At 30.4% G+C, this 11,730-nt stretch overlaps 1 protein-coding gene across 1 annotated transcript; it reads right to left on the bottom strand.

The window, feature by feature from the left end:
- On the bottom strand, window positions 1-1,155 carry HELRODRAFT_162367 (hypothetical protein; the record flags this gene model as incomplete). Its single annotated transcript, XM_009024592.1, has 2 exons — window positions 1-48; window positions 589-1,155. 2 exons carry the CDS (start codon window positions 1,153-1,155, stop codon window positions 1-3), a joined length of 615 nt encoding a protein of 204 aa, XP_009022840.1.
- Window positions 1,156-11,730: the final 10,575 nt, after the last annotated feature.

The raw sequence follows: 11,730 nt of genomic DNA, 5'->3' as shown, positions 1-11,730 counted from the left end.
TTACAGTATGACGATCTTCCTGTTTCTCAAGGTGAATGTTGAAATCGCCTAAAAGTATGATATTTAAACTAAAGGAAGTGATATTTTCTAGTAAACATAAAAATTCTTCAAAAAATAAATTACTAAATAAAACTGATCCTGGCCTGTAGAGGGCTAATAGAACAAAATCTTTGTTGCTAATAAATAATTTAACAGCAAGTGCTTCAAATGAACTAAATATTGGCAGATCTATTTTCTTAAACTTAAATTCATTACTGAAGTAAATAATTAAACCCCCATGGTGAGGATCATTTATTCTTAAAAAATCAACATAACTATATCCTGGTAGCATTGATGATTTAACAGAAATGTTATTCGAAGATCCGTGCCAAGTTTCGACTAAAACGAAAATATCTAGCCCATCATGAATCAAATCACAGATCGTATCAGTTTTAGAAATCAATTATCTAATGTTCAATAAACCTAGTGTTAAATTACGATTTATTATGTTGCAGTCTTTATCATTGTTATCATTTATTTCTAAATTCTTGACATATTTTATATTAACACTGGTTTTTTCTGTATTTTTACAATCTTCCATCTCCCTACCTGTCCTCTCACTCTGAACAAAAAATTTTGATTGTTTTCTTCTCGCTCCATAACTTTAGCTTTATCAACAAATGATTTGAATTCCTGCCTCTGATCCTTTGTTAAATCATAGTTCAGTCCAACATGTGAAAATTCTTTTAACGACTTGAATTTATATACATTTCTCATTATTGAGTCTCTGAGCAAAACGCAATCTAACTTTATCAAAATGGGTCTAACGACAGTTTCGCATTTCCTTCCCAGTCTCATTATTTTGATTACATTTTTTTCGGAAACATCTCCTGTCAAATGCTTTAAAATTTTCAAAACATTGGAACGATCATCTTCACTTTCAGCTAAACGAAACATCAATAAATTTGTTTCTCTTTCTTCACTAGCTTCTTGTAAAATTTTCTGGATTGATTTGACATCACTTCTAATTACTTCAACATTCAATTTAACTTCCTTGCTGACAATGCTAGAAAATGTTTCTTTTATTTCGTTTTTAAAAATTTTAATTTCCTCACGTAAAACAGTATCGAAACGATCAAGTTCATCAAGTTTAGATTGGTTATGGTCAACAACCATTTTTATGCTATCAACTTCAAGTTTTATTTTTCTGTTACTATCATTTATTTCATTTATTTGAGCAACAAATTCATTTTTAGACGCATCCATTGACTTAGCCTAAGAACTAACATCTTGAGACAAATCAACACAGCGTTGACAAAACCATTTTAAATCTTTAACACTTTTCAAAATTTCAAGAATATCATCGTTAGTTTCACATTTATTGTGAACAAAAGTCTTGCAACAAGTGCATGACAACACATCTTTACTTGGAACTTTTATTGTACACTTCGTACAACAGTAGTGACTACCGGACGACATTATTGAATTTATTATTATAATTAATTACGCTTACTATCAGGGAAATTCCTATCACGTGACAGCAATTTACAGACAATACATTATCAAATTACACTAAAATAATGAATTTTACAAACTAAATTTTATATAAAATTATTCAAAAATCTAATTATGTTAATCTATGCAAAAAAAATCAATAAACGATTACTTTTAACGATGAAAACACCAAAATTAACTGACGAAACGACAATATCAACCGTCCAAACGACTGTCCAAACGAATACATCTATATATATATATATATATATATATATATATATATATATATGGTATATATATTATATATGTATATAGAATTGTTGAAAATAGAATTACCCAAGCTCATCATGAAAACTTGGATAATTCTATTTTCAACAAATTCAGCAGTTTTCTGAAAATTCTATTAAGGAAAACTGAAAAGACAAACCGTAAATTGGTTAATGCCAGCCATTCGGTAGAATTCATACAATACTATATATATATACATATATATTTTTATATATATTTATTTATCTATAAAGCATTTGCAAAAGTAAAATAAGAATGAATGAAATGAAATGAAAGTTTGTAAACATTGTTTTTAGTAACAAAAAAAGACAATGTTTACCGTTGAATTTTTCATGACGACTTTAAAAATAGCTGCTCGGTGAAATATGAATGAAGCGTGCACTGTGCACGTTAATATTCGTCGTTCAGTGTGGGTGACCTTGTGGACGTGGCTTGTCGCACGTGCGCCGTAACATTTGGCTGCCGTGCTATATTGTCATAACTAATAAAATATTGATTTAAATTTTTTACAATGGGTATTTTTAAAGATATTTGTAGGTATTTTATTCCTCCAATCATGACTGTTGTTAACATGGGATGTTGTTAACATGGGATTCGTGGTCTAGCATGAAGTTGGTGTCGCAGCTATCTAAGTAATCGCCATCAATATGTAATCAACACAAGTGTTAAATCTAATTTGTTACCAATAGACAGTGGTCTTCCACAAGGATCCATACTCGTCTACAACATATTCGTTGGTGATTTAGTGAAGGTTGGCTCTTCCCTTAAATTTGTTATGTGTGCAAACGATACTACAACACAAGCAGTTGGCAGCTCTGGTGCAAGAAGTTGAAACTTTCGTGAATACTGAACTTCTATCGTAACTTATTCGAATATTTTTTTAATGATTTATAATAATTGTACTATAAATAGGGTTAAAAGTTTAAAATTCTTCTGTATTATTATAACAAATAATTTAAATTATAAAGATCATATTTTATATATCTCAAAAAAATGTCCAATAATAAAGTTTTATATATAAATTAAAGAAGTTATTATCTAAACATATTCTTATTAATCTCTACTATTCTTTCATCCTTATCTCTTATATGGAAAGTTGCAAGAATGGCCACCATTTGATTCGACGTCAGATACCAGTTTGGGAATGCTTAGGAAGACTTATTGAATTGTTGCCGGCTAATTATTATTTCACGTAGTTTTTGGTTCATTAACTTATGCATAAATTTTAAGTTTTTTTTTTGTTCTCCCCTATTTATTTGACTATCTTTCAGAGTTATTTTATTTTTGCAATTTTTTGGATCCTACAAGCCCATAATGGTCTTCTGGTCGGTGTTTTGAAATAAAGAAAAGACAGAGCGATATTATTTTCGAAGACGCACAAAAAGCATCTAATTTGGCTTAAATAGTCGCTCTATTGTAGCAGGCAGAGTCTACTGAAACCCCATTATTGAGGTTTCTGTCGACAGGTTGATCAAAAACTAACTCATTTTTGCATGCTTATCAATCAATCAATCAATCAATCAATCAATCAATCAATCAATCAATCAATCAATCAATCAATCAATCAATCAATCAATCAATCAATCAATCAATCAATCAATCAATCAATCAATCAATCAATTTTAATATTAAAGACAAAATAATTTAAATTCGTTCGGCTAAAAACAATTTTACTTATGCTTGACACGTTTTCAAATTATATCCAAAAAAATTCTTCGCAAAAAAACAGCGAAACGTTAGCGTAAGCGTGAACAACTGGCTACCGGATGCTTCATTCAAGTTCTTTCTGAAGCCTTATTTATTGGCCATCCATCTAAGCACAATGAATGAATTAAAAAAGAAAAAAAACAAACTAGGTAACTGAATAAATGAAAAGTTTTAACATGCCGTTGAAATGATATGAAATGGACACTCACGTCTTCGGATGTCTTTTGTCCGTGGGTCGAGATTAAAAATAATATTTTGCGATCAAAAAAATTATTTTAGATGCAAAAAGTGAAACAAAAATTTTTAATTGTCAGTCATAAAACTCAGAGGAATGTTATAGAAAATTTTTATATTATTTTCATCATTTTGAATTTTTTCAATTTAAATAAATGTTGAGGTGCCGTAGTGTTCACCGCGAACGATTTGCGCTCAAATTTTTTACATTAATTTAATTTTTCAAAATTGTGTGTTAAACTTCTTTTCATAGAATTTCAGAGGACTCAACAGGTCTCAGTTGGTGAAATACCACAGAACATTTCAAATCAAAACTGAAATATTAAACTATGTATTCCTAGAAATTAGAAAAATTAAATCAAACAATGTTGACCATATATCTATTATCGATTATTAATTTATGATAAAATTTGAATAAAATAGCTATAAAAATAATAATAATTTCATCATATCTTTAATTTTGTTTGACTATATTTGATATATATATATATATATATCATGATACACACATCGTAGTAACATATATATGATAATAATAATGTGATTTATTACAGCGCCATGTGCACATCAGCATAATGGCCAATGAAATAGGCAATAAAAATATATATATATAACATATACAGCAAACATTTTTGAACGTGTTTTGCCGATTTTTCAGTCTTGTTGGACGTTTGATTTTAAATTTTGTAACGTCCAATATTGTTATTAATGCATCAAGGTGATTTTGATTTATTCAAAAATTTTAAAACATTCTTTCTGAACTTGAACGCTTCGCAACATCTCGTACATCATCATTTCTGTTTTTTATCGTCTCTGCCTATAGTCCTCCCTTTATTGGAGTATGATAGAATTGTCTCTAAGCATGATGCGCGGCGTCTTATACCTAATTGAAATATACGACCACAACTTTTTATGCGTAGTAAGAAGCTGCACGTCCACCTTTGATTGCGGACATAAACAATTGCACGGAATGTGCGTGCCTGTTTCAAGGAAGCCAAATCAAAGGAATAGCATAAAATAATATTCTCAAGAGCCTGACAAAAAAAACTTTTTTTCTTCCGCAAAAAACTTTCGGGAAAACCATCGGAAAAACATCTCAGACAAAAAACTCTCCGGACAAATAACCCCCTGGACAGAAACACATTGAAGAAAATATAACTCAATCGAAAACATTTACGATTAAATTGCTCCATAACAAAATGTTATAAGAAAATAGGAAATTTCTTGGCTAAACACAGCAACAATATTGATAAGGTTTTCCTATAATTCTTCCTACGAACAGTTGATGAAACTTGTCAGTTGTGATTTTTTTTTCTAAATTAACATTTCAAATTTATTTGAATAACAAAACTTTCAATACAACACAGTTTTTTTCAAATATTACAATTTAAATTATTATATATTAAAATACTTTGCGGGTTTTAAATATAAATACAAGTTCTGACGTGGAATATGCAGTGATTTTCATCAATGATTGCATTTCTGACAGTCTTAATCCAATATAATATATATATATATATATATATAATATATATATTTATACATAGGATTAAGACGTATTATCTATATATATATATATATATATATATATATATATATAGATATATATATAATACGTGTGTGTGTGTTGTGTATGTGTGTGTGTGAGTTGTATTCAAATGTAGTATTTAAACTTTAAACTTGAAACATATGTACACACACATTTGTATTTATAATTTTATATGCAAGAATATTCTATAATAATATTTATATATTTTTGTTCATTGAAGCGTTATTTAAGTTTATTGAGTGCGAATTAGAAATGTGTCTCACAGCACCTAGGTTACCGCTATCAGGCATGCCACAAGCCACATGTTGTACGTACGTGGCGTGTATTACAAACATATTGTTACAGACGTGAAGGCGAGATAAAAATTGGTAATTATAAATTAAAGTGAAGCGCTTGATAATTTAGTTAAGAGGCGGAGCCAATGAAAACCGTATTGTAAAATGTCGATGATTGTAAAAGAAAGCGAGGTATAAATAGACCGACAACAAGAACGATAAAAAAAGAGAGAGGGAGAGAAAACAGAGAGAGGAGTGCACGAAATAGCAACGAACGACGAGAATTACGAAGAAGTCAGAAGAAGTTTCAGGCAGTCCTATTATTGCAGAGATATTTTGTGTGCGTACTGCAAACAAATTAGCGATAACGCCCAAGGAGAAGTTTGTCACGAAGAATTCTACACGCGGTCTGCGAGTGAATTACGATAATCTTCCGAGAAGTGGATACTTAGGGTTTACGGTCAAGAAAGAGCTTAAGAAGAGCTTAAGAAGAGCTTAATTATTGACGATTAGTTTTATCCTGTGATTTAACTGTTGATTAGTTATTGTTTTGTATTCTAACGATTTTAACGATCGAACGAACGAGTGATCGATTACGGCAATTGCCAGCTCTGTTTTCTTTCTAATAAAGTCATCTAAAATAAGTCTGTTTAGGAATCAAGAATCCGCGTAAAGAAAAATAACCATACCCTACAAGTTCAAGGGGTCGGTTATAACAATATAAAGGAAAAAATAATCATTTGACTTTCACTATACCAAAAAAAAGAATATTTCACATAATCTTTCAGTTAGTCAGATTGGCTTGAATAGTAAAATGCTTTGGTAGTTTGTTTCTATTTCAGATTAATATCGAGTTAATCTTTTTTAAAATTTACTGATTTTTACCATTCAAATAGCATATAAATTCGTTCCAATTATTTCTCTCATTAGTCATGATTGATTTTCTTTCTCCTGTTTTGAACTTTTGAGATCACTTTAAAATTTTTTAAAGTTAAGTATTTGTTACTTAGGTGCCTCTTTCATCTTTTATGAAGTTATTTTTTTCAGAGAAAGAGTTTTTTATGGTAAAAAAATGTATGTTGGGAGGGAATAAATTTTAATATAAATGAAAATACTTTTTTAAATTACAACTAAATTTATAATGTTATTAATAATGTTGTTATTGTTATTAAAACTGTAATAACAATAATATTAAAAAGTGTACTAAAGATAATAATAAAAGTGAAAATAGTAAAACATATTAATCACACAACAGCAACATCCTCTGGAAGAGTTTGTTCGTGTTGTAATGAAGTTCTCGGAAAGGATGGAGATGAAGAAGCCGTAAAACGAAACTGAAACCAAAATAATTTCCAATGACATCAGAATAGAATAGCAACCCTACCCCACCGCCTACACTTCAAATTACAAGTTTTATCAGTAAACGTAAAAGCCGCCGTTGGTGTTTTTGCAATGTTTACGAGGCTCTTCTGCGAAATTCATAAATATATATATATATATATATATATATATATATATATATAATTTGAAACATAAACATGATTGTAAACATAAATATCAAAATGAATACCAACATGATGGCGTAATGGTTAAAGGCGCCTGGTTCTGTTGTTTCAGTGACTGGTTTCGAATGCAAAAAGATCCCAACCTCTCAAATGCAATGTGGGTGATGCGTGCTCATATACGCTGTGTGTGTGTTTGTCGTTGATACCTCTGAAACAAGGGTACAAGAGAGAAATGACCTTTAACCTTTTATGAACGACAAACTATTTAGATGAACATGAAGCACAGACTAGAAACAAGACTAAACTATTGATTTTTTAATTCCGATACTGAAAATGAAAATGAAGGTAAAGAGTAAAAACAAATTGAAGCTAATAAAAAATCCATTTGCATGTTACATCAAATGTGTTTGCCGTGCAAGGAAACCCGTACCTATGTATATTAATTGCATCGTATGAAGCGCTTCACCGGTCTCTTTATTTTGGGTCGTGTTAATTATCCATGAATCATTTTCATTTACACAAAACACGCGACATATACCTTAAACATAAATTGGTGTTCATCTGTTTCAATCTGTTTCATCTAGTCAATACTTTATACTCAAACAATTTTTCATAACACGATAGACAACAAATTCTGCACATAAACTAAAGGTGTCGTCTGAAAGATAAATTGTTTCTATGAATACGTTTTTATGATTCATTAAACATTCAGACGCCACAATCGCAGAATCTTTCACAACACGCTCAGTAATTGTTGCCCACGTAATAAACAAATTATTTTCCTAAAACTCTTGTCCACATAAACAATATGTTGTTAGCATAAAGAACTGCCACACATCCAGTTGTTGTGTCCTTACCTACACTGACCAAGCTTCTTATATTTTTAAAGTTATTTATGTTTGACGTTTCTTTGAATTATTTATTCTGTAATAAATTTTCGGTAAACCTCAGCTTAAAGCACGGAGGTTGTTTACTTGCATCCGTTCAGAAACTAACTAATGGTGTTCATTTATTTATTTATTCAAAAAAATTATCAAAACAAAGTCAAAGAATATTTTTAAATTCGAGACTTTACAAGAGCTGTCAAATAAAATTTCGAATACTTTCAAAATAAAATGTTTGAGTGTGTTTTTTTCAAAATCGAAATGATTTTTCAGACAATGATGTCAGAATAAAATAAAAACTTCAAAATAAATTTGAAAAATTTGATAAATTTGAGAGCTTTTTAAATTTCAATATAGAATAAGAGAAACTTGAAGCTGTTGAGTTCATTTGATTAATTTCTCCAAAGTCTTCAAATTTTAATTTCTTGATGTTGACATGTCGCGTCAGTCAGTTATTCAATCTCTTTGGAAAAAAAATTTTCTGACAGGTTAAATATGAAAACTTACAGCTAATTATAACAATCTTCATAATAAATGTTACCAAATAACCATAACACACACATAACAATAACACATAACCTAATTCAATTTTAAATCTAGTTGTAAACATGCTAACTATAATAAAAACGCGCTGTTTTAAAAATATCCAAACGTGTGTGAAACTGTGCTTTACAAAATGTGAGGCATAAATACAAAATGATAACCGGCAAATAATAATAATAATTATGATAATAATAATAATAATAATAATAACAACAGTAGAATAAATTGAGACATGTTTGCATGGATGCAGTGAACGTAAGGGTAGTCTAATGGCCCCATGATGACATCAGGTACATGGCATTTAAATGACCTCAATTCCATCGCATGAACCTCTCAATGACGCTAACATGCAATGACGTCAGCATAGACAGCAATATCTAGATCACCACAATCTTTATGCCAATAACAATAATACTAATAAAAATAAGGGTGACGATGGAGGGAATAATAATAATGATAACGATTCAATAACATAAAAAATAATAATTCATCTTGAAAGTGCTCCGTCAAGTCACGTGCTTTGACGTCATTCCCACGCAATAAAATAAAGTCATTTCATTATATTCATTTTTTTAGCATTTGTCCATCAATCATTCATCCGTTCATCCATCCAGTCGTCCATATCTCCATCCATTCATTCATTCGTTCGTTCATGCATTTATTCATACATCTATTCATCCACACATACATCTATCCATCTATTCATCCACACATTCATCCATGCCTCCATCCATTCATATATCTATACCAATTCATCCGCCAATCGCGAATCTTGAACGAATCAAGTGTTTGCCTAAATTCAATGAATTAAATGGAAATATAGAGAATGACAAAATTTTATGAAAGTCCAAGGGCTGATCAAAGTAACTTTTTTTTAATATATCTATCTTTTCTGAGCCCCGACAGAATACACAAATAAATAATATGAATAAGCCATAAAGTTATAATTATTCATAATGAATATACAGACTCACATCATCTTTAATTTAATTATTTCAAATTATTCTATAGAAACAGGATGGAGTTTTGTGTAATCGAAAGTCTAGAAAACATTTTTATTTGAAATTGAAACCATTAATAACAACTGCAATCCACAGTTGTTCTTCTTTTTTGATTCCGCATGCATTCAGAATACAAGGTTCCCCAAAAAATAAATGGAAACAAAGAAAATTATTCTAACATATAAGTACATATACATAAGCAAAGAGATTATTATTTCTAATCTTTCTGACACTACACATACAAAACACACACTACACTACTACACAACACATACAAATACACTCACACAAACACGAACACACACACACGAACACACACACACGAACACAAACAGATATATGTGTGTTGGCGCGTGTACGGACCCGTCTTGCGAATGTGTTCGTGGAAAAATTTGTGTGGTCCAGTTGATAAAAAGTAACAAATGAGGCAATCATCCAAAGAAGGCTTCTGTGATTTATTTTCTCATATTTGGCCCAAATGGAATGAGTTGTTTAATGCGTAGAGTACAACGTTAGGACAGCATCATGGCAATTTGTCAGGCGGGCTGTAACTACCGTTCCACAATGTTAAATAAAACCAACAATTTCCATGAATTGCTAAGTTTTGCTTCAACATTTAATGCTTTTATTCGCTATATTTCAATACCGTAACGTGGAAAGTAAGAAAAGCACGCAGATATGTAGTGTCGAATCGTTGGAAAGATTAATCATTGAAAAATTTGTATGATTAAAGTTTAGTTTCATTAAATTATTATTTTAATACTGCTAAATGAAATGTACAATTCATTTTCAGTGAAGATTATGTAGTAGTAACAAGTAGGTATATTTCAAAACTTGCCTGTTCACATGGATGTTCAATTCAATAAAAGTCTGAAGACGTTTGAGTGCCTGCCAAAAATGTTGACGTTGACGTTGCCTGTTGGAGAGAGCAACTTACTCAGTAAATGCAGGCAGTGGTTTCTATTTTGTTTATCTAATGTTTACCAATCTGCTAATGAAATTTAATTAAATTATCGTGTCATTATTTTGAGTGATTTTCAAAAATGTCATATAATCAAATATCATAAATGAGCGCGCTTTCTTTCGCTATTAATTCATTCGCTGTGTAGGAAAGACATTTGTAGCACAAGTTAATATTTAAATAGAAATTGAGGCATAGGAACCAATTCTTTTATAACCATAAATAAAATTTTTTTTTCTATTTTAAAAGTTTTTTTATTAGCCGAAGGGAAGGGCTAAACTATACATCAATCATTTCTGGTGCAACTTTAATTAAATTTTAAACCTCTATAACTTTCATGATGTCTTTCTTATTGTGTAGTTGGTTGACTGGCAAATGGAAATAAATGAGTCTGTGGCAATTGACACCGACCTGCACGTTCCTACGCTACAGAATGAGCCATGTACTTATTTTAGTGCTTTGCTCAGGTGTGGCAAAGTGTTGTTGCGTCTGCTGTTGTTGCGTGTTGTTGTTTGTTGTTATGTGTTGTGCTGTTGTATGTTGTAATGAGACGTTGTGGTTATACTTGTTCATGTTGGAGATATTAAAATAATAAAGTATTCTCGAGGTAATTTTTGTATGTAAAACAACATCATGCGATATGCCCACCCCAAACCATCATCATGCAAAATCATGCAAAATAGCTTCTCCATCATCATGCAAAATAGCTTTGCATGATGATGGAGAAATTATGAAAATGATGTTGAAGCGATGTTTCGGCTGTCGTAATAATGATGTAACTGCTATGGAATTGAACTATCAATCAATCAATTGATCGGAATTATCCAAAATAAATCAAAATGAACATTTTCTGCTCACAAAATATGCACCTTCTTTGTATCTGATTAAATTTAGGATCATGTAAAATAGTTTTGTATCCACTCTCTAATCTTTATTCATCATACTCATGTATACAGTACAAACGTGCAGTTCATTCATCTTTGAATTGGTACGCTCCATATAAATTAATTTAAAATTTTCTTCAAATTTCACAAACGTCAAGAGCAAAAACACTGACTGACAGACAACTAACTCATTAGCCTTTCCTTATTAATCATGGAACAAAAATGCTATTCAAAATGCGCCTATAGATATTTATGTGATCGTCCATCTGTACTTACTCACACAAGACTGATTAGTACAACTCCACTTGTACATGCTGCTCCTTTTATTTTCATCATTTATTTATAATTATTAATTTATTCTTATTAATATTGTCAATATTATTGTCGTTATTGATTTGTTGTTAATGGTTTTTATTTTTGTTG

This window comes from Helobdella robusta, assembly GCF_000326865.2.
Source record: "Helobdella robusta unplaced genomic scaffold HELROscaffold_4, whole genome shotgun sequence".
NCBI lineage: Eukaryota > Metazoa > Annelida > Clitellata > Rhynchobdellida > Glossiphoniidae > Helobdella > Helobdella robusta.
The sequence above is the reverse complement of the archived record's forward strand: the minus strand, read 5'-3'. Positions and strand labels throughout refer to the sequence as shown.